Genomic DNA, 23,702 nt, shown 5'->3' on the forward strand with positions numbered 1-23,702 from the left:
CTATGGAGACAGGTTTGAAATTATAGCCTTCATGATGCTAGAGATTTATTCAAATGGTACCCTCTATCAGTAGGCTACTAGTTTCCTGAATAATACAAGACAAAATGTGGCACTCATGATCGTTACCAATTTCTTGCATGTTTATTTTGATCCACATTTAGCTTGTAATTGCGTATTTAAGACTTGCACTAAGATTGCTTGATATGAATCAAGATCCAAGCTTTTACACTCATCAAGACTACTTACTTGTGGATTGCCTCTTAAAAAGTGGCTAAATGATCCATCTTCTAGATAATTTTATCATCGTAGTTGTAACATTCCAATGGGTTGTTAGGTATTATTAAAGTGTTACTCTTGTATATGTTTCTACCTTATGCATGTTTTCACTAGAAACTGTCTTTTGAAAATAAAGGATGGTATGGTTTCATGTGTGTGTGTGTGTGTGTGTGTGTGTGTGTGTGTGTGTGTGTGTGTGTGTGTGTGTGTGTGTGTGTGTGTGTGTGTGTGTGTGTGTGTGTGTGTGTGTGTGTGTGTGTGTGTGTGTGTGTGAGAGAGAGAGAGAGAGAGAGAGGTGTCAATATATGTGCCTCCTTTAGCTTCCATCCAAAAGGAGGTTGCATAGTACTGATAAATTTCCTTTGGTAGATGAAGAAAAAAGCAGTCAACATTTTTCACTTGGAGCCTAAACTTGATTTGAATAATGTTAAATGTTTGTTTTAATCCCTTGAATTATCTTGAGTTAATACTTTGAAATCAAATTCTTCATTCATTTTTTTGATGTAAAAGGTGCTCATTGTTGGCCACTTGTCTATCATGCAATACTCTCAAAAAAACCAGCAATTACTGCCTCAAAATTGAGCCCAGTTTGTAATGTATGTTTCCCGATTGAAAATGAAGAGTCTTGGTTGTAATCTCATGAGACCTTAACTTTCAAGGTCAAAATTTGGGCATTTTAGTTATAAATCCCAGTAAATAGTTTAGATTTTGTACAAATCCCGGTTGTCTAAGTGGTTTGCCTTGAAAAATCAAGGTTAAGAAACATCTACTGGAAATCACCTCTCCTTCTCTTGTCTTGTTAGAGTTCATGTAGTGGCATCATCATCCCGCCTTCATTTTCATCTCACCATACTCAATTCGATCTGCTCTCTTAATTATGTCAATTAATTTGGTAACAAGGTCTTCATTGAAGCTTGACACTAGTATCAAAAAATTATTCTCTTCTTTAAAAATCATTATGAAGAACCCTGGGGAAGATTTTTTTGTTTCGAAAAGGTTGTTTGTTCACACATAAACCCAATCTAATGAATTTTTATTCCATTTCAAAGAGTTGAATATAGTGTTGGATTATTGAGTATAGTGGAATGATAAGGAGCTCAATATAAAACAAGTAATGTCAAAGATAGTAAATTGTTCTTACAATGCAATTGCTATTTTCAATGTTTTACATATCTTTTGGTATGATGATTGAATGAGAATTTCACAAAGCTCTTCAGGTTGGATGATGAGAGTTTTTTGTTCTGTCATTTACTTTTGTCAAGTTTTACAAAATGTTATGGGAGAGTTTTATGTGGGTGATAACCATACCATATGATAAAATTATTCTCCTCAAGGGCATCAAAATGACCAAATACAAGGATTTGGCGGTCTCTTATGTGAGTTTTTAATAACATAAGTTTATTATGTGAGTATTTAAAAACATATGTTTGCATGCATCTCCCATGCTTGAGGGTTGATTCTCATGACCAATGCTTAAAACAATTAAGGCTTAGCAGACATGGGCTAGATGAGAGACCCTCCCTTCTTCCCCTCTTATTATCAAAGCTAGATGGGCTTTTATTGCCTCCAACATCCTCCCTCATGGTGTTGTGGCCCTAATCATGCTTATTTTGATAGACTCTACCCTTTGTGACCAACTCTAGACTTAAATCCTTTCAGCCTACCTATTTCTAACCCTATCTATGTTCTATCGGAATAAGTTCTCATTGACTAGGTATCTTGTATTGAATCTCTCAAAAGAAGTTCTCCCTCCTATCATGTTGAATTATTTCTCTCGGAAGAAATTTCTTTGACTAAGCATCTTGTATATGTTGTATATTTATGCCCACTAGATACTCTTTGTTCTAATTTAGATATCCAAGACGCCATTACCTTTTGTTTTGTGTGTACTGATGTTGGTCAATTCAATACTAGTCTCGCATTCATATGGGTCAATCTAGTTATCAATTTTTATTTGGCTTCGATTTTATACTCTCTTTAACTCCTTCCACTTGTAGCCGATCCAATCTATAACCATTGTTCATCCTGATCCATGTATTCTCTAGCACTTACTTCTATCCTACCATCTCCTAGTACTCTGTTTGGTTGAGCCATTATTCTCCTTATTTATCTATTAGGTCTTCCCAATCTCTGAAAAATAAAAAGTCTTTCAAAACATATTAAGTGCTTAAGTGAAGGGTGACTTTAGGGAATGAAAAGACAGATGTAGGTGTCAAAAGACCTTATGTGAGAGGTGTTGAACTTCACATTGTATATTTGTGTTTCTCTTCTCCTTTATTTTCCCTTAGCATTTTCTTCTCTTTAAAGTGCTCTCTCTCTCTCTCTCTCTCTCTCTCTCTCTCTCTCTCTCTCTCTCTCTCTCATGCACGTGCACGCAAAGTTGCATTCGTCTTCTCTCTCTCTCTCATGCACGTGCACGCAAAGTTGCATTCGTCTTTCTCACATCCAACTGATACTGTTGCAAATCTATGTGCTTCGTCATTGCACGTTACTGCGTGCTATAGACTAGCACATCGTTTTTGTTGTTATTGAGGGAATCTTTGAATTAGGAATACCTTCTCTCTCTCTCTCTCTCTCTCTCTCTCTCTCTCTCTCTCTCTCTCTCTCTCTCTCGCACGTGCGTACAAAGTTGTATTCGTCTTTCTTACATCGAGCTGATACTGTTGCAAATCTACATGCTTCGTCATTGTCCGTTGCTACGTGCTATAGACTAGCGCATCGTTTTTGTTGTTATTGAGGGAATCTTTGAATTAGGAATACCTTCTAATTTTTTTGAAGCCATTAGGAATATCTTTTAATTTTTTAAATCTATTATAGGCCCGATAAACCCTTACAAAGTTTTCAACCACATGAGATACCTTCACTTGATCCACCTGTTTCAACTAGCTTTGCCAACTCGGTTTCCCTTGAGTACCACATTGCTCTCCCCTTACAGCTAGTGGCGTTGCCTAGAGCCCCATCCCCAACCAAACCCACACGCCTTGCTTTCCTTTTAAATACATAATAGCCAGCCTACCCATGTTCGATTGTCAACTTGGGTTTACTCACAAGTAGACACCTTTTTTCAAATCCTTAGTGCATTCTTTCCAACTAGCCCAATTTATTTTACCAAACACACTTTGAAAAATTATCAAGACACACTTTGAACAAGGTACAATCACCATGTACTTTGGACTACACTAACCAAGCATACTTATAGAGAATTAGACATATTCGTTGAAAAAGTCCTATGCCAGAGTAACAGAGTCAACCAAACCAAACATAGTTTCAAGTCAATTGACTTCAAAAAAGCATATGGATGCTAATTATAACTTTAAACCATATCATGCACTCTTAACTCCAAAATAGAGGCCAAAACACACATGAAATAGGAATCTAGAATTGTACAATTTCCAAATCGTTAAAATCAAAGATTTTGAATGATTCCTTTCGATAATTTCAAGGTGGATTTAGTATCAACATAAGAGGGAAGAGAATCAAGAAACCCTTACCCTTAACCACTTTTTCCACTTCTCTTGCTTGTTGCTCACAGCTCCTAAATCACAGCCAGGCTATGATACCATGCAAGAGATACAAAAGGATAGAGCTTGAACGTGGTTTAATTTTGATAATAGAGAAGGATAGGGCTTGAACTCTTGAAAGCATAGGGACGCACACACACACGCACACAAAATAAAGAGCGCATGCATTGGAGATGGAGGCTAAGAGATACTTCATCTTGTTCACTAGTCAAACTAATAATTGGTTTACAAAACATAAGTGGAAACTACAACATAACAAAGTGACTATGTGCAATGGTGGATTTGAAACCGCTAGTGAGAGAGGTGACAAGATAAGAGTTATCACTCTCCCTAGGTAGACCATGTTTGTGAGGTCAAGTTGTGGTACTATTTGTGTTGCTCCTTGTGTCCGCTACCTTGTGCTAGTGATAAATGTGGGCAAGTAGTCATTCAAGAAAACCATGGATACACTCGATATCTCAACACTCTGATCATCGTCCACCTTGATAGGGTAGGGGGCCAAGGAGAGGAAATAAATATCTCAAGACTCTGATCATCACGTGCAACGTATCTCTTTTTACTTGGACTCCTCCTCCAATTGGAAGACTATCCTTCTTCTAAAGTGACAGTGTACTAGATTACCCCATCTTCATACTGCTTTTGGGCGGTCTACATGCCTCCAATCCTAAATCTTCAATTTTCTTGCATGATAACCAATTAATGCAAGCATTGGTAATTAGTATCTTCTCAATCTAGTTCTCTTAGCATGTCCCTTCTCGACCAATGAAAGCAAGAACACATATGCACTCCCCCTAAAGAATACCGTCACCTCATGCATAGTGGTCCATGCATAAGCTTCGCAACATGCGGGTAGTGCATTCAATGCCATCCAAGGAGAAAAGTTTTTAATATCGTGAGAATAATTCTTAAGATCTATCCAACAAGGTTTAAACAACTCAAAACCTTCTACTCAAGGAAGGTGCGATAACTAGTCTTCCATATCAAAGGCTATTCTAGTTTTGTCTTGTTCTTCATACACACTCCTATACACACACCCATGAGAAGATAAGTTTTTAATGTGGTAGGAACAATTCCAAGAGACCTACAGATATATCCGATGGGGCTTGAACTCAAGCCCTGCTATAAGAGAGAGAGAGAGAGAGAGAGAGAGAGAGAGAGAGAGAGAGAGCTTACAATGCTTATGATTTTTCATTGCAGCTCTTGCTCCTAGCTATCATTTCAGCTGAGTTCTACCGTGAGAATGGATTGCCGTGTGCCACCTTACATGGGTTGCATTATGCAAGGTATGGTGCTAATAAACCAGGGACGCTCTCTATGCTCTACCCCTCCTGGCTTAGGCTTGGCATGCATGTCTCTCGATGACCACACACACCGAGCCCAATCTACTCTAGTCGTCTCCCCGCCTCCCTAATTGTGGTGCTCTTATGGCTCCACTTCGCACCCTTGAAGACATTCATAAGAAAGCATAATGTGCGCCATGCCATGTTTGTTTATAATGGATGACAGACTCTCTCTCTCTCTCTCTCTCTCTCTCTCTCTGGCAAAGCCTTAGCATTGCTTCACTCTAACTGGGATTTTTGATATATTTTCAAAAAGAGAAAATTTTGATGGGATGTGAGAGTGAGCAATGAATATGGATTTGATGGATGCACTTCTTTCCACAATCCTTAATATCATTCTTTATTTGTTTGGTCGTTGATAGAGACATGTACCTACTGCATGGCTTCAACAGAAGGATTTTTTAATTCCAAAAATTGTCATTTTCATTTGTAGGAAAGGTCTTTTACTGACCTTTCCTCGTAAAAAGTGCTACTCCATGGCAACCGGCGGGGAGCCGGGAGCCATGGTGGGAGTAGTTTTTACGAGGGAAAGGTCAATAAAAGACCTTTCCCGGTTGTCAAGGTCTAGGGGAGGGAGGCCAATCACTGGACTCTAACGACGAGCACATGCAGTCCTGCAACGCAAGTACAGGCAGCCATTTTTCCGCATGGTGAGGTGTCGCAAAACGATCGCCAATCATTGCTATGCGTGATTACGCGTGCTGACTTGTCTCACATCTGACTGCCCATGCTGAAATTACTGTCACCTCATCTACTGTCAGTAATGGACAGTAGATGAGTGGCCGAGATCCCCTGCCCCGCAACCCTGGACCTTGACAGATAAGGAAATGGCTGTGTTGTAGGTGTGGAAAAATCACATATATGAGATTTTTAATACTGGCCCCTGAATGCATGTGCTATTTTAGTTCTACATAGACTCAGCAAAGGACTTCAAAAAAATATTTACAGCTTGAATAGGAAAAGGATATGTCAGTCATGGAAAATTCATAGACAAGCGATTTTAATAATGTCGCCCTTAATGCACGTGATGTAGTGTTAAGGATTGATTCAAAGCTGAAGCTAGGTTTTGATCTCTAATCTCAGAAAGAACATAAACTTTAGCGTCATATAGAGATAAATGGCTAAAGCTAATGATGGATGATTGTGTGCACGGAGAGCAAGAGGGATAGAAAGAGTGAACAGACTCCGCAGGACTTGTGGAGCTCTTGCAGGTCAAACCCTTATTTTCTCGTAGGTATAATGGAAAGATAATGAGTGAGTTCGTGGGCGGCCAGACATCCGAGGCACATCAGCCCTTTAACCCCTTAGGAGCAGCGTGGAACCTGTATATTTGAGCAAGTGGTAAACTATGTATGTTACAAAGGGGGGCCTGCTTACTGAGGCCTACATTCTCCTAAGCTCTTTGATAGGGCTTGGTGTTAGGGGCGAGGGAGGTTCAGGAATGGATGTTGCCATTTGCAAAGAGCGGTGTGTAAGCTTTGCCATTACCTGTGGAATGATGCTCTCCTTCACTTTTATGGCACCAAGAAAGAGTAAGCGATACGTAATCACCATGACCACTATCATAGCAAGGTCAAACCATTTATTCCTCTGTGTGCTTATTTGATAAAAGTGCTCCAATATATACTTCCCCGTTATCTTAGGCGGGAATGCGAAAGCCTGATTGTCAAACTCCATTCCAAGCAAGTCATTTTTGAATTGACCCTGTTTAAAATGTTCAAGATTGGCCAACGGTCACTTGCTAGTTTTAATTACACAAAGCAAGCGCGTGCATAAGTGAACATGCTCGCCTGCATATGCATGCATGCATATGCCTACATGCATCTATGAGCATGCATGCATGCCTACATGCATCTATGAGCACATGCATGCGCAGCATACATGTGCCCAACACACCCAGCATACAAGCACCAGCACACCCACACCCACACTCTCCAACCATAGTCACAAGAAATGGCGATCTTTAGGGTCCCCGTTCCAAGTTCCGTGTTCCCCTTTTCCATCTAGTCCACATTCCATGTGACGCTCGAATGTTGTCACAGGGAATGCAATTCTTTACCGTTCCGGCTCTCCATTCCCATTTTGTATTCCATGTGACTACGTCTCCAACACACACGCGCACGCACACACGGACACAAATAAAAGGCAGTTTGGATAAAAATTTCCAGCGACACTGCTTGAGGAAGAGGGTAGCATAGGGCAACAAGTAGACACCTAGAACGACACAGAGATACTCAGAGTTGAAGATCAACACTACCTGTAAGGCCCAATAATCAAAGCTAAGGTACGACAATGGATATCTCCAAATAGGCTTTGGTAGATCATTCAACAAACGGAAGTATCCAGCTACAAGCATGAAAATGCCCTGTTGAATAGAACAAATACAAAGCATTCCATGAGACGACAAAGAAACCTAATTTGAGAGTGTCTATGCATATACAGGTGTAAGAAAGGATAGAGATTGTGAACCTGAATTCCAGCTCCAGTTACGATACCCATCAAAAAATTGGGAACTAGGCTGGCAATGACCATCATTAAGCCTTCTACCACGAGCAGAGATCCGTAGAGTATGAGAGTGAAATACAAATAGTGTAAAAATCCAGGGTGCAAACCAACCATGAAGTAGCATATGGTAGCAGACAAAATCGCGATTAGAAACAAAAAGGGCATGGAAGATAGAGTATTTCCCATAACAAAGGCGAAAACCCCATAATGCCCATTCAATCTCTCTCTGATAAACACCTGCCGAAAAATAATTGATCGGGTTTACTATTGCTAACTAAGAAAGAAACAAAGAAAAAACAATTGTGCATGCAGGGACTACAAAGAAACAACTGGCAAAAACTTTGAACCTTCATGTCTTCAACAAAAGATGGAAATCCACCAATGGCCATGAATGTGAGAAAGCCAAAAATAAAAGATGCACAAGAGCCTCTTGCCTGCATAAAATAAAAACAAGAACATTTCTCAACTCTTTCTGTCCAACTAGATTATTCATTTTTGCCTGAAAACCCACCCACAATACGTAGCACTTCTGCCAAGTAATATGGACACTAACCAAAATTGCTTCATAGCTCGTTCCCACATTGAGATATATGGTACTAACGCAGATGCTCACGAGCACATACATTATAACACGTAGCCAATAGTAGCCCACATCCCTAGACATATTGGTGAAGGACCTTCTTGTGAGAGTAGTCATCTGCTTCCAAAAACTAGCTTGGCTGCCACTCGATTCTAAGACAGTTCCTTCCTGCAAAATAACAAAAGCATTTTGTTACCAATGTCTTTGGGGAAAAACAAAACAAAACACTAGGAGCTCTCTCTCTCACAATGAAAAGAGGACCGAGGCTGATTTCTACTACTTTCTGTAATCGGACACTCTAAGTGTCCTGAGACACTGAAGTGTCCAATTTTTCTAGCAACTTGTCATAATTATTTGGTGAATCTAGAAAAAAATCATTCATACCTTAGGTCAGTTATGAGGTGAAAAACATAGCCAAATTTTACTTTCCCAGAATTAATACCAAATTATGAATATGATGATAAGTTTTAAGATGAAACCATAGAAATTTAGTGCAGTTTTAACAAAATTTTCATAAATTGAATATAACTTCTCATCAAAATAAGATTTTTCATAGAATTCGATGTGTATGGATAGGAAAAAACTTAGTATACCAAGAAATCGAGCTTCATAACGTAGTTATGGGACTAGATTTTTGTTATAATCAAAAAACCAAAATCTTGAAAACGCTGACAAGAAAATTTCCGCATCCTCAAAGCACTTCCCCTCTTTGATGTAGTTAGCTCTCTCTTGAAGAGTAAGCTTGGGTCGTGCATCCTTTTCTTTCTTTTCTGGGCTGCTCTTCTTCTTTCTACTTTCATTGTTCGAAGTCTGTTCGGTCCTTTGCGTCGTGGTTTCATCTCTGGGGTAGGTCAAACTGCCTGAATGAATGGCAAAACCCCGTTTCGCATGACTCATCAGTTCCTGAATGAATCTGACTTTTGCTCTAAGCAATGATCTTGGATCTCTGTAGGAAGTCCCAAGGTAAACCGCTCAATCTGTTCTTTGAACGAGATCTTCTTAAATGAAGAGGCTGGTAGAAAAGAGCTCCAGAATCTCTCGCAATATGCGTCCAATGAATCTCTCTTGGTCATTCGAAGATGGTTCCAAGCAGTTCGTATGTCACATTCGTACTCCCGAGTCAACCAAGAAGAAATAAAAAGCCTTTTAAATTTCAGCCATTTAATTGGTGCTTTCTTGTTCAATAGAAGCGTGGACCACCAAGTTTGAGCATTTCCCCTGAAGTAAGAGGTAGCCCTCCGAATCTTGGAGTGCTTTGAGTAACGCCCTCCAGAGAAAGCTATGTCAAACTGTTGTATGAAGGCCAAAGCCTTCGAAGCATCTCGATATCCAGAAAACGTGTCAAATTTAAGTGATTGTCCACCTTCTTTAAACTCTCGGACTTTCTTGCTTTTATCCTCCAAAAAGTCATACTGGTTGGCTTTATAGAACTTCTTTGCATAAAAGCTGCTGTCATCAGAGTCCGAACCACCCGATTACGAGTCCTCTGTAGAACTGTCAACAACTGGGCGAGATTTAGCTTTTTCTTGCCCTTTCCGAAGCTTTGCTTTTTGCTTCACTTTTTCCCTTCTCTGTCTTCTTCGCTTGAGTTAGAGAAGCTAGAAGAACTGTCAGAAGAAGAAGAAGAAGAAGAATTGGGTACTCCTTTAAATCGCACATGCTTCTTCTGCTTTCTTGCCGAGGCAAATGTAGACTGACGACCCAAATAACCCGGGAAGTCAGTTCCTTTCTTTTGCTTTTTGTAGTGCTTTTTCGCTTTGTTCTGTGCGTCAAAAAGCTGAGAAATCCGTGTATCAACCACCTCTTCTAATTCTTGCTCAGTAAACATCCTTGGAGAAGGAGGTTTCTTCAGTGCCGGTTTGAGGGGTGTTTCTGTGGTTTGCCGCCACTGTGCGTGCACCTCGTCGAAGGAGGTCTGGGTCATAAATTTTGCAAATTTCGGGTCCTTCGCAAAATTTAGCATCATCTTTGTTGCATCGTCGATCAATCATCGACGCTCCATCTCTTCAAGCTCTGCCTGAGTAGGCCGAAGCGGGTCGTACTCCTCGCGTGAATCTTCTTCGTGATCTCTTCCCGCATCTCCGGATGTAGAGGAAGTCGACTGATCTCTGTCTGAATCCATGAGTGCCGCGTAAAAAGGATCGGATTTCCCGATAGAAGAGAAATTGGCCGCGCTCTGATACCATTGTAACAAACATGGACACTCCAAGTCAAGATTCTACCGTGCCACAACAAGAATTCACTTCAAAACAGTGCACAGTTCACAATTGATTCGACACGGCCCGGCGGAGCTCTGAGCCTAGAGATATTGGCCCCAAAGACTGGCGCCCCTTTCGGTATTTCTGTTTGTATTAATTTGTTGCACAAAGTACACGGAGTGGTTGGGTCTCTCTCTCAGACTCTACGTCCAGATGCTCTGAGAAGTGGGAGCCCAACTGCACTTATAAAGAGTTACAAGAGATGCCAAAAGCAGAGCCCCAAAAGCTGCAAATCAAAAGCCTAAATAAAGCAATTTATCTCACAACCTCCTTGCTTGGTCAATAAAGCAATTTCTTCCCAAAAGCTGCTCCCTCTCTCTTGCGTAGAATTCAGCCACGCAAAAGCTGCAGGAACTTCCATAAACAACGCCGAAATTTGCGGATCCGTGCAGCCAATGCCACGTCAACTTTTTAGTGCATTTTCCGCGTGAGTGTTGTACGGGCCTGCCACGTCAGCAAGACAGCAGGGCGGGTGTGTGTGTACCGGGCAGCCATGTGTGTACAGGGCAGCCACGTCACCAGTATGTGACACACAATCTGAGGAGTATCTGCCAGGTCCTCCTCCTCCATCCACTTCGCATCCAATGTGGGATAGTTCTTGAATTTAACCAAGAACTGCCTTATCATTTTACCTTTTACCATTCTATCTTTATGTGCCAATATCTGTTTTGGAACGAGTATCTCCTCGTTTTCCTCCACTTCGGGTTGCTCATCTGGCTCCCCATCATCGGGCACATCGCCTTTAAAAGGCTTCAGGAGACTCACATGAAAAGCATTGTGAGTTCTCCAAGTATCGGGCAGCTTCAGTTTAAAGGAGACATCAATTATCTTTTTGGAAATCTGGAAAGGTCCATAGTATCTCATGCTAAGCTTTGGAAAAAGCCGCTCCTTTCCCTTTTTCTTTCTCAGGCGAACCTTCTCAAAACGTAAGAGCACCCAATCGTTCTCCTTCAATTTCAAATCGCGACCATGTCAATCTGCTACCTTTTTGTGTCTTTCTTGAGATTTCTCTAAAGCCTCCCGGACCTTGGCAAAAGCTGTGTCCAAGTCCCTAGTGTACTAATCTGCTTCAAAAATCTTATCTTTCGTGCTTAAGAAGGGTGGAACCTTCGGAGCACCTTCAATAATCTCAAATGGCGCCTTCCCCGTCGAAGAGTGTATCATGTTATTGTAGGCAAATTCTACCAAAGGCAAATACTTTTCCCATTGAGTCTTCTGATCCGAGATGTAAGACTTCAATAAATCCAGTACGACTGAATTTGCAATCTCCAATTGCCCATCTATCTGCGGGTGGAAAGATGATGAAAACTGCAACCGCGTGCCAATGTTCTCCCAAATAGCCTTCCAAAACAAACTCGTGAATCTGGGGTCTCTGTCGGAGACAATTGTCCAAGGCATGCCATGTAATCTGAAGATCTGGGCAATGAACAACCTGCTAAGTGATCCAGCTTGACTGTCTTCTTCACTGGAATGAAATGAGCTTGCTTGCTAAATCTGTCAATAACAGTCCAGATACCATCGTGCCCACTCTGTGTTCTTGGGAGATCAAAAATGATATCCATTGCAATACTTTCCCACGGGCGGGTGCGTATGGGTAAAAGCTGTAACAATCCCTGTGCTTTATGCCTGTCAAACTTGGCCTTCCGGCATACCAAGCAACTGCATACAAAATCGTCCACGTCCTTCTTGAGTCTCGGCCAAAAGAAGTATCTCTCCACACCTTTCAAGGTGGTAGCAATGCCACGATGACCCGTAAATGGTGGACAGTGGATTCGGTCAAAACCTTTTCCCTTAACGGCTGTGTAACGCACAACATCGTTCTCTTCATCAAGTAGCCATCCCGAATGGAATATCCCGCTACTACCTCCCCATTCCGTATCCGAGTGAAAATATCAGCAAAATCTGTATCTGTGGTATACTGATCGACCATATCCTCGAAGCTCCTATGATGTATCACGGAAATAGCCAGAACCAACGGCTTCCGGGACAAAGCATCTACCACCAAATTCTTTTGTCCCTGCACATGGACAATCTGGAAGTGAAACTGTGACAAGATGTTTGCCCACCGCATCTGCTTTTCCGATAGCTACTTCTATGACAAGAAGTAGCGTAAACTCTGGTGATCTGTGAAGACCGTAAAATCGGCTCCGAGTAGGTAATGTCGCCACTGAGTAAGAGCATGGATAACCGCCAAAAGCTCTTTCTCATATATTTGTGTTGTCAATTCCGGCCTTGAGAACAATCGGCTCTCGTAGGCAATGACAGCCTTCTTGCATTAAGACCGCACCCAAACTACGACCACAAGCATCACAATATACTTCAAATGACTTCTGCAAATCCAGCAAAGTCAAAATTGGTCCTGTAGTCAATTTCTCTTTCAATGTCTGAAAGGCAGTCACCTCTGTGGGTCCCCACGAGAAAGGGACTCCTTTCTGTGTCAAAATATGCAAAGGGGAAGCAACCTTTGCAAACTTTCTCATGAACCACCAGTAGTAAGAACAAAAGCCCAAGAAGCTTCCAGCTTCATGGACATTCTTCAAATCGGGACAGTCACGGATAGTCTCTATCTTGGCCGGGTCCATTTGCACTCATGTTGCTGAGGCGATGTGTCCCAAAAAGTGCATCTCTGGTAGGAAAATTCACTCTTCTCTGCATTGATCACCAACTTGTGATCCCGCAATGCCTGAAAGACCTGTAGCAGATGTGCTCTATGATCTGCCTCATCCTTGGAGAAGACAATAATGTCATCAAAGAAAGTGCCCACAAAAGATCTGTACTCTCTGAAAATCCTGTCCATCATTTGGTTAAAGGTCGCTGGAGCATTGGTAAGCCCAAAAGGCATCACCAAATACTCGAATAAACCGAAGGTCGTCTGAAAAGCTATCTTGTAGACATCTCCCGGCGCGATTCGGATCTGATGATATCCGCTCTTCAAATCGATCCTGCTGAAACAAGAGGATCCTTGTAGTCGGTCTAGAATATTATCGATCCTAGGAATCGGAAATATGTTCTTGATAGTGATTTTGTTGAGAGCTCTATAGTCAATGCACATTCTCCAAGATCCTTCTTTCTTCAAAACCAACAACACCGGAGAGCAGTAAGGTGAGGTACTCGGCTGGATAAGACCCTTTTCCAAGAGGCCTTTCACTTGGTTCATAATCTCTTCATTCTGGGCTCGGCTCACACGGTAAGGTGGCCGATTCGGTGGGATGCTTCTAGGTATCAGATCAATGGTATGATCCTCAGGACGAGCTGGTGGCAACTCACCTGGCAGGCCCTCAGAAAAGCAATCGGCATGAGTGTGGAGAAAATCTTGGCGTTCTTTTTCAAGATCAGACATATTTGTCCTATGATCATCATTCAATTCTTTCAAAAAGATCGAGTAAACAAACAGACTGGATTTCATTAATTTTGAAACGGCCGAAGCCGATACGATGGGGATAACTCGCCCTTAAGTTTCACATCAAGTACAATGGTTCGGCCCTTTTCTGTAGTCAAAGTCGCTTTTCTCGCCCGATAGTCAACCACGGCGTTGTTCTTATGGTACCCCCAGGAGGATATCACAACCTTCCAAGGGCATTATGTAGAAGTCCTCGTGCCCAAAATACCCCTGACAATGCAACTGAAATTTACCAATGACAGGTGTAATGGCTACGTCCCTGCCGGGTGCCACTAGAACTACCTCTGCTTGTGGTCCCATCCGATCGGGTGTAATCTCGAGCCGCGCCGCCAATTCAAGTGAAATGAAGTTGGCCTTGGCTCCTTTATCAAAGAAAATCAGGGCTTCTTGATCTTTCACTTTGCCCCAAGCTTGGCAAAGTTCTGTACTCTCATCAATCGTGCTTGGGTCAGTACCCATGCAATCTGGAACCAGTCCTGCTTTCATCTTGCCTTTCCGTCCACGTTTCTCGACTGCTTTTGAACTCTCTCGCCTTTCTTCATCTTGTTCTTTCTGTGCCTTTTTGGGGCACTTTGCGGAGATGTGTCCTTGTTCCCCGCATCCAAAACACTTCCCCTCTTTGATGTAGTTGGCTCTCTCCCGAGAAGTGAGCCGAGGTCGTGCAACCTTATCTTTCTGATCTTGGGGGCTCTTCTTCTTTCTACTTTCATTTTTAGGCTTCTTTGCCTTTTTCTTTCCCTTTCCGAAGCTTTGCTATTTGCTTCGCTTTTTCTCTTTCCGGTCTTCTTCGCTCGAGTCAGAAGAGCTAGAAGAACTGTCAGAAGAAGAAGAAGAAGAAGAAGAACTGGATACTCCTTCAAATCTGACATGCTTCTTCTCTTTTCTTGCCGAGGCAAAAGTAGATTGACGACCCAAATAACCCGGCAAGTCAGTTCCTTTCTTCTACTTTTTGTCGTGCTTTTTGGCTTTGTTGGTTGCATCAAAAAGCTGGGTAAACCGAGTATAAACCACCTCTTCTAATTCTTGCTCTGTAAACATCCTCGGAGTAGAGGAGGTTTCTTGAGTGCCAGTTTGAGGGGTGGTTCTGTGACCTTCCGCCACTGAGAGTGCACTTCGTCAAAGGATGTATGAGTCAAAAATTTTGCAAATTTCGGATCCTTCGCAATATTGATCATCATCTTTGTTGCATCATCAACCAATTGTGGACGCTCCATCTCTTCAATCGCCGCCTAAGTAGGCCGAGGCGGGCCGTACTCCTTGTGAGAATCTTCTTCGTGATCTCTTCCCGCATCCCCAAATGCAGAGGAAGTCGACTGATCTTTGTTTGAATCCATAAGTGTCGCGAGGAAAGGATTGGATTTCCCGGTAGAAGAGAAATCGGCCGCGCTCTAATACCACTATAACAAGTTTGGATGTCACCAGCGTGTGACTACTATCTATCCTTTTTGTTGATTTCTTTCTTATTATTTATTTACTTTCACTTTTTGGAAACACCCCTCGGGAAATCTAACTGCCCTGCATTGCATAGCTAGTGTGGAACTGTCCAGAGGGAGTCCAGGCCTGAGGGCAAGAGAGCACTAAGGTTGGACAAGGACTATGGTTAGCCAAGTGGGGTCATTGACTAGCCAAAGTGGAATCCTTTGCTACAGAGGCTACATTTCAGTTCTGGATGTGGCCGCAGTGTACAAAGAGGGTCGGATGACCTAGAAAGATACAATGGCAACATCTCCTAAAATTTAGGGAACTGCTATTTTGGGACCTGAAAATGTGTTGGCGTCATTACCTCCGGAATGACAAGGGGAACATTTTCTTACTCTGCCGTGAAGTCAACTGGGCAACCGGTTGGGAGATTTTTAGGCGGCAACCCCAAAACGGGAAAATGCTTATAAATGTGCCAAGTGGCACCTTCTGGTGCACTTGCCTCATGCAACAAGAGTTGGCGCTGAATTTAGGAGGGGGAGAGCCTCATTTTCAGTTTTGTCACAGGTTAAGAGCTATGGAGTGCTTGCTTTCCCTCTTATGCACAATGCGGTGCCAGGAGTGATGCCCTGCACGCACGCACTGCCCTCTCTCTCCCCTTTGGCAGTATGTTATGCCCCTCTAGTGGGCTCTTCATTTGACCAATGTACAGTTGTGTGGGTTCATGCGTGATTGCCGAGGCAAGAGCCTCTTGCACAGGTACTGGATTAGCTAGCGGCTAATCCCCCCGCAGGTACAGGTGAATTCGGAGAGGTTTCACGCTAGAAATCTCGTCCGATTAAAAGGGCAAGTAGCCCTACAGGTGCGAGAGCTCGAGGTCTTGCTACGGATGCGACCGGCACGCGAAACGGAGCCCAAAACAGCAAATTACAGCCTGCTGTGTATTTTTGCAGGTTTAGGGTTTTGGCCCTAAACGGACCCTAATACCCCCAAGAGGTTCGGGGACGCAAGGGGACCGCTGTACAGGTGATCTGGCGCATTTTCAGGGCTGAAAACAGAGAATTCAGCGTGCTGCAGATTCTCGCCAGGTTTTGCAAAGCGCCCGTATGCGTCAGGAAGGTCAGTCAATGCGTGGGAATACTGACTCTGAAGGGTTCTAGTACAGTTATGCTGCCGAAATCAAGCCAAAACAATCAAAATTCAGCCAAGGTTGTGCGGGGCAGCTTGGAAAGAACCACAGCGTTTATTCCCTCTTTTAAAGAATAAAGAAATACCGAAAGGGGCGCCTAAGTTAGGGGCCAATCTGGTGTCGGTCTTCTCATACAGGTGCATTCTAGCATCTGTATCCCATTCCCCTCTCTTGTGTCACTATAGCGCAGGTAAAATAGACGACTAATAATGGGTGAAAGCTAAATCAAGGTTTGAAGTAAAGTCTACCGCCCTTTTTGGACTGAACAGGCCGGTTTCATGGTTCCATCGACGGGATTAAATCACTTTTTCCCATAGAAGTGAGCCTTGGTCAGTTTTGGGCTTGAAGACACAGGGGAGCATAGACCAGACACAAGGAATTGCAATTATGGCTGACAGACCAGATGATGTGACTGAAGAGGTTTCCTCTTCACAGGGTCAACAGACACATGAAGTGGGTGAGTCCGCAAGACCACCACAAACACATGACGATATATTCAGGACCCAGTTGGCTACTGCTATGGCTATGTTCACACAAGTAATGCAGAACACGAGGTTTTTGGCCTTTCTGCAACCTCCTGTTCCGTCTCAGCAAGTTGGGTCACTGGATCATATTCAAAAGCCTGTTAAGGCTCGAGCACAAGTGATTCATACTGCACAGTCAATGGAAACACCTGTACACTTGACGGAGAACATGCAGTCTCCACAACCTGTGCCTAAGGAACAAGAACAGGTGGTTGAGATGCCAGTCTTTCAAGCTGTACCAGTTCAGCCAGCCACTTTTCAGCAGCCTATAGCTGGTTCTAATGGGCAAGGAAGCAACCTACAGGCTATGCAACAGGTCTTCCCACCACCTTCAGTACACCCTAGCTATTTTGGAGGTGGATTGGTATTCCAGAGCATGGCTGGTCATGCACCTGGAAATCAGTTTTACACGCTAGGAACAGTATTCGGGAGTGCTCAAACGATGATGTGTAACCCAATGTATGGTGTCACGGGCATGCTACCAAGGTTTCAAAGCACTCACGGCCAATTTGGGATGCAACAGGCAAATTTTGGTATGGCTGGAATTACAAATCAGCAGCCAAATATGGCATTTCCAGGTCAAGTTAATAGCGGCCAAGGAACACAGATGAACCCTAATAGTGTTCCCATGTTTCAATCACTTCCATATGACAATTTAACGCCACTGGAGAGGCCAACTCCGTACAAAGAAGGTGGCAAAGGTGTGTCTTTCACGACATTTACAGGGTTTGATGACAGGAAGAAGGCTCTCTCATTCCTCCAGCAGTTTGACAAGGCCTATGTAGGGGGAAACTTTACAGAGGCTTCAAAGGTTCGCAAGGCAGCCACTTTCTTGACAGGGAATGCGGGACAATGGTGGACAACTTTATTGCTTCAAGGGCAAGCTCCGTCCATATGGATTTACTTCAATCAGATTTTTGCTGCAGCATGGTTATCTGATGACTTTGAAGCAGATGTCATGATAGAATGGCACCAGCTTAATGCTGCTAGTTGCAAGAATCTGGATGATTACAATCGGAAGTTTTGGAAAGCTCTACTTCCAGTAACTTCCTATAGGTTTGTGCCATTGACAGAACAGATTGAAAAATACTGTTGTGGCCTACCTAAAGGATTGAGAAAGTACTGTACGAAGACCAAAGTCACTACTTTGACGCAGCTCATCGAGGTAGCAAACACTGGCAATGGTTTGCTCGAGGGAGAAGATTGTGAATTCAATACTGGCGTCAAGGAAGGATCAGCCAAGAAAAATTCAGCGAAGAAGTATGTTTCCAAAGAGGTTCCTAAAGTGACTCAGGAGCCGGCCAACGCAGGGAAAGGCAAAGCTTCGGCTGAATCAGAAAAGGGACCAACGAAGAAATGGAAAAGACGCTTTCCTCGCAAGTCGGAAGAGCAAAAGAAGGTCCTGAGGTCAGAGAACAAATGCTTCATCTGTGAGCACCCTGGCCACATTGCTTACAATTGTCCTACAAAGAAAAGGCCAGCTGATTCTGAAGACAAGGAAGACAAGAAAGGAAAGAAGCCCATGGCTGGTCTAGTGCAAGATATGGTGGGCGACAAGCCAAATTCAGATGCAAGTGAGCTTTGCAGAGCATGGGGAAAGGTCAGGGATCAAACAGTGCTTATCTTCTTTGATCCAGGTGCCAAAGCCAACTTCATTTCCCCAGAATTGGCTTCAAAGTTGGGAATCAGACCTGAAGAGATGGGGTATACAGCAGAGGCAGGTTTGGCATGTCCTGGCCATACAAAGGCTGTGACACCCATCATTGGAAAGTTGCGCCTACATATCCAGTCCTATGTAGATGCTGAAGAATTTTACATCATGCCACTGGACGGATGTGATGTGTTGTTAGGTATTCCTTGGTTGTTTCGTGTACAGGGGATCATGGATGCCTACAACAAAAAGATCACTTTACAGAGCAGGGGAAAGACTCACATTCTGGATGTAAAGCTTAAAGGGGAGTCTATTCCTACTGTATCAGTTTTTTGCTATTACTTTTGTAATGAAAAAGCATCTTTCTGCGTACTTGGTTTTTGCACGTGAAGTGTCAGATTGTGATGAATCAAATTTATCTGTGTTAGATAAAGAAAGGTCAATGTTTTTACAACAGTATAGTGACTGCTTTTCCGATTCATTACCGTCTCAATTACCGCTAGAGAGACCCGAGGACCATACGATAGATTTGGTGCCAGGCAGTAGCCCACCAAATAAGCCTCCGTACACGGTTAGTGCGGCTCAGCAGAAAGAAATAATGGGCCAAGTACAGGAGTTGTTAGAAAAGGGACTGATTCAGCCCAGTTCATCTCCATTCTGTTCTCCAGTGTTGTTGGTGCAGAAAAAGGATGGCTCATGGCCTATGTGCATAGACTACCGTGCACTGAACAAGAATACCATCAAGAATAGGTTCCCTATACCTAGAATTGATGATATTATGGACAAATTAGAAGGAGCAACTATGTTTAGCAGGATAGATCTAAAGAGTGGGTACCATCAGATCCGCATTAGATCAGAGGATGTGCACAAGACTGCTTTTAGAACGACGTTTGGCCTTTACAAATTTTTAGTGATGCCCTTTGGTCTCACAAATGCTCCTGCTACGTTCAATAGGATGATGGACAGAATTTTCCGTCCACACCAGCAGTTTGTTGGTACATTCTTTGATGACATGATAATCTACTCAAAGAATGAAGAGGAGCATAGGCATCACTTGGCCATTGTGTTCGAAGAGCTACGCAGTCATAGGTTGCTCATAAATGCAAAGAAAAGTGAGTTTTTTCTGGAAGAGATCCACTTTCTGGGACACATTGTCTCAAAGGATGGTGTCAGAATGGATCCTGCAAAAGTTGAAGCGATCAAGTCATGGCCAGATTTGAAGACGGTGCACGATGTTCGAAGCTTTTTTGGACTATGCTCCTATTACAGAAGGTTTATCCGAAATTTTGCTGAGATTGCTTCACCTTTACATGCTCTTCAAAAGAAGGCAGTCACCTTTAGATGGACACGAAAGAGATTTCAGCTTTTAATCTCTTAAAGGAAAAGATGACTTCAGATCCACTCATTGTGTTGCCAGATCTTAGGAAGTCATTTGTGGTCCAGTGCGACGCCTGTGGTAGTAGCATTGGTGCAGTACTAATGCAAGATGGCAGGGTAGTAGCCTATGAGAGCAGAATTTTGCAAGGGCCAAAGATGACCATGCAGGTCTATGAGAGAGTTACTGGCTGTGATTCATGCGCTCTTAAGTTTGAAACACTACCTGCTAGGTGCAGACTTTGTTGTCCAAACGGACCATCAGACCTTGCGGTACTTCTTGACACAGACAAAGTTATCTGAGAAGCATATGCGATGGGCAAATATCTTGTCCATGTTCCATTTTCAAATTGTGCATGTGGAAGGCAAGAAGAACGTTGTGGCTGATGCCTTGTCAAGGAAGCCACAAATTTCAGCTGTGTCAATTCCTTATCATCATGAACTTGATGATATGAGAGAACAGTATGAAAATGATGAAGATTTTGCAAGGGTCTTCGAGCAGCTAATGCAAGGACAACGTCATGAACACTATCTTCTCAAAGATTGGTTCATGATGATGCATGGCAGATTGTGTGTCACAAAGCCATTGCGACGCAAAGTTATGGAAGAGAGTCATGTCCCACCGTATGCAGGGCATCGTGGTATTGATGCTACAGTTAAAGCGGTTGAGACATTCTTCTATTGGCCTACATTGAGAAGAGATGTGGATGCCTTTGTGCGAGAATGCCTAATTTGCCAGAAGGTCAAGTTTGACAAGCAAAAGGCACCAGGGTTATTGCAACCACTACCTATTCCAGATAAACCATGGGAAAGCTATTGCTATGGATTTTATCTTTGATCTTCCGAGAACGCAGACAGGAAACGATGGTATTTGGACCATCATTTGCACATTCAGCAAACAGGCTCATTTTATTCCTGTCAGGAAGAAGATAAAGCCAGATCAAATGGCACGCTTGTTTATGAGCAATATTTTCAAGTATCATGGCATGCCACAGTCGATTGTTAGCGACCGTAATCCACGCATGACAAGTTTGTTCTGAAGAGGCTTGTTTGAGAATATGGGCACAACGCTCAAATTCTCTTCGTCATTTCATCCTCAAACAGATGAGCAGTTAGAAGAGGCAAATTCTATTGTCCTAGATCTGCTGAAGTGCTATGTGTCAGAGCATAAAGGAAAGTGGGAGCAGTATTTGCCATTGGTGGAGTATGCATACAATAATACAATGCATTCATCAACTGGCAAGGCACCTTTTGAGATAGTTGAAGGTGGCAAGAAAGTTCCTCCCATACTGCATACAAAGGACAAGATATTTGAAGCAGATAAGTATGTTCAAGACATGGATGAAATGTACAAGAAGGTCAAAGTGGCCTTAGAAAAGACTCAGGCAAAGCAAAAGAAAGCAGCTGATCGTCACCGTCGTGAAGTGATATTTTCACTTGGTGATACGGTGCTTCTACGCTTTGAACAGGCAAGGTTAAAGAAGATGAAGGGCAAGGAAAGACTGTTTCCAAAGCTCAGCATGCGTTACTATGGGCCTTTTCAAGTGTGCGACATAATCAGTGATGTTGCAGATAGGCTGAAATTGTATGACAGTTGGAAGATTCACAATGCGTTTCATGTGAGTCTTCTCAGACCCTATGTGGGTGATGTGCCAGAAGATATGCCAGTTGAAGATCAGCCGGAAGTCGAGGAACTTGACGAGATCTTGGTTCCCGAACAGATTTTGGCACACAAAGAAAGGAAAGTGAAAGGCAAGGTTGCTAGGCGTTACTTGGTAAAGTTCAGAAACTATCCACCAATGGATGCCAAGTGGATGGAAGAAGGTGAACTTGCAGAGTCACCAAGTGTGTTATCACTTTACCTTGAAGCCTTCGATTTGCAACCTACCTTGACCCCTTGAGTTTCAAAGCTACATGCATTGTCAGTGTGACAATGGCTTCTGAAACAAATGATGTACATGGTATTTAAAGTGAGCTCAAATGAAATACCTGTTACATGAATGTTAGAGCTGTACAGATTGTCAGTTTGGCAATTGCTCTTATGGAATGTTCAAAAGTTTGGTTAGTGCTATAGAAGTGAGTATTTCTTGTCAGTTTGTCAAGGATACAGTAATTGCTTCTATTGAAGGGTACATGTGTAACTGCATTCTTGAACTGTCGGTTTGGGTATGCTCGAAAGTGTTACTGGGCCCAACGTGTACTATAAGACAGTGGCAAAATGTATAGCTGCCATTTTGTCATTGGAAAGTTAGTGACTCAAAGCAATGGCAGAGTGCGAAGCTACCACTATGTCATTGGGACAGGGTTCACACGCAGGCAATACATGTGTTGACGAGGTGTTGAATACACGAGGGTTCACAATGAGCATGTATGTGTCGTACATGTGTCGACAGGTGTTGAATACATTAGTGTTGACTGTGAGCATGTACGACATAGATGCAAATGAGGACGTTTGAGATTTCATGAGGGGGGTATGTCACCAACGTGTGACTACTATCTATCCTTTTTGTTGATTTCTTTCTTATTATTTATTTACTTTCACTTTTTGGAAACACCCCTCGGGAAATCTAACTGCCCTTCATTGCATAGCTAGTGTGGAACTGTCCAGAGGGAGTCCAGGCCTGAGGGCAAGAGAGCACTAAGGTTGGACAAGGACTATGGTTAGCCAAGTGGGGTCATTGACTAGCCAAAGTGGAATCCTTTGCTACAGAGGCTACATTTCAGTTCTGGATGTGGCCGCAGTGTACAAAGAGGGTCGGATGACCTAGAAAGATACAATGGCAACATCTCCTAAAATTTAGGGAACTGCTATTTTGGGACCTGAAAATGTGTTGGCGTCATTACCTCCGGAATGACAAGGGGAACATTTTCTTACTCTGCCGTGAAGTCAACTGGGCAACCGGTTGGGAGATTTTTAGGCGGCAACCCCAAAACGGGAAAATGCTTATAAATGTGCCAAGTGGCACCTTCTGGTGCACTTGCCTCATGCAACAAGAGTTGGCGCTGAATTTAGGAGGGGGAGAGCCTCATTTTCAGTTTTGTCACAGGTTAAGAGCTATGGAGTGCTTGCTTTCCCTCTTATGCACAATGCGGTGCCAGGAGTGATGCCCTGCACGCACGCACTGCCCTCTCTCTCCCCTTTGGCAGTATGTTATGCCCCTCTAGTGGGCTCTTCATTTGACCAATGTACAGTTGTGTGGGTTCATGCGCGATTGCCGAGGCAAGAGCCTCTTGCACAGGTACTGGATTAGCTAGCGGCTAATCCCCCCGCAGGTACAGGTGAATTCGGAGAGGTTTCACGCTAGAAATCTCGTCCGATTAAAAGGGCAAGTAGCCCTACAGGTGCGAGAGCTCGAGGTCTTGCTACGGATGCGACCGGCACGCGAAACGGAGCCCAAAACAGCAAATTACAGCCTGCTGTGTATTTTTGCAGGTTTAGGGTTTTGGCCCTAAACGGACCCTAATACCCCCAAGAGGTTCGGGGACGCAAGGGGACCGCTGTACAGGTGATCTGGCGCATTTTCAGGGCTGAAAACAGAGAATTCAGCGTGCTGCAGATTCTCGCCAGGTTTTGCAAAGCGCCCGTATGCGTCGGGAAGGTCAGTCAATGCGTGGGAATACTGACTCTGAAGGGTTCTAGTACAGTTATGCTGCCGAAATCAAGC

The 23,702-nt window shown here is 43.2% G+C and overlaps 1 protein-coding gene across 1 annotated transcript in view; it reads right to left on the bottom strand.

Annotated features, from left to right (window-relative positions):
- Window positions 1-481: 481 nt before the first annotated feature.
- Window positions 482-23,702, bottom strand: part of LOC147464994 (ABC transporter G family member 11-like) — a 62,055-nt gene continuing 38,834 nt past the window's right edge. The window contains exons 6-10 of the mRNA XM_086517381.1: window positions 8,196-8,390; window positions 7,990-8,076; window positions 7,607-7,879; window positions 7,395-7,502; window positions 482-6,841 (exon numbers count right to left, since the gene is read on the bottom strand). Coding sequence (XP_086373507.1) covers window positions 6,521-6,841; window positions 7,395-7,502; window positions 7,607-7,879; window positions 7,990-8,076; window positions 8,196-8,390 — 984 coding nt within the window. The 3' untranslated portion in view covers window positions 482-6,520. The remainder of the gene's footprint in view (window positions 6,842-7,394; window positions 7,503-7,606; window positions 7,880-7,989; window positions 8,077-8,195; window positions 8,391-23,702) is intronic.

The sequence above is a fragment of the Adiantum capillus-veneris genome, chromosome 1 (genome assembly GCF_014529385.1).
Source record: "Adiantum capillus-veneris isolate H3 chromosome 1, ASM1452938v2, whole genome shotgun sequence".
NCBI classification, from domain to species: domain Eukaryota; kingdom Viridiplantae; phylum Streptophyta; class Polypodiopsida; order Polypodiales; family Pteridaceae; genus Adiantum; species Adiantum capillus-veneris.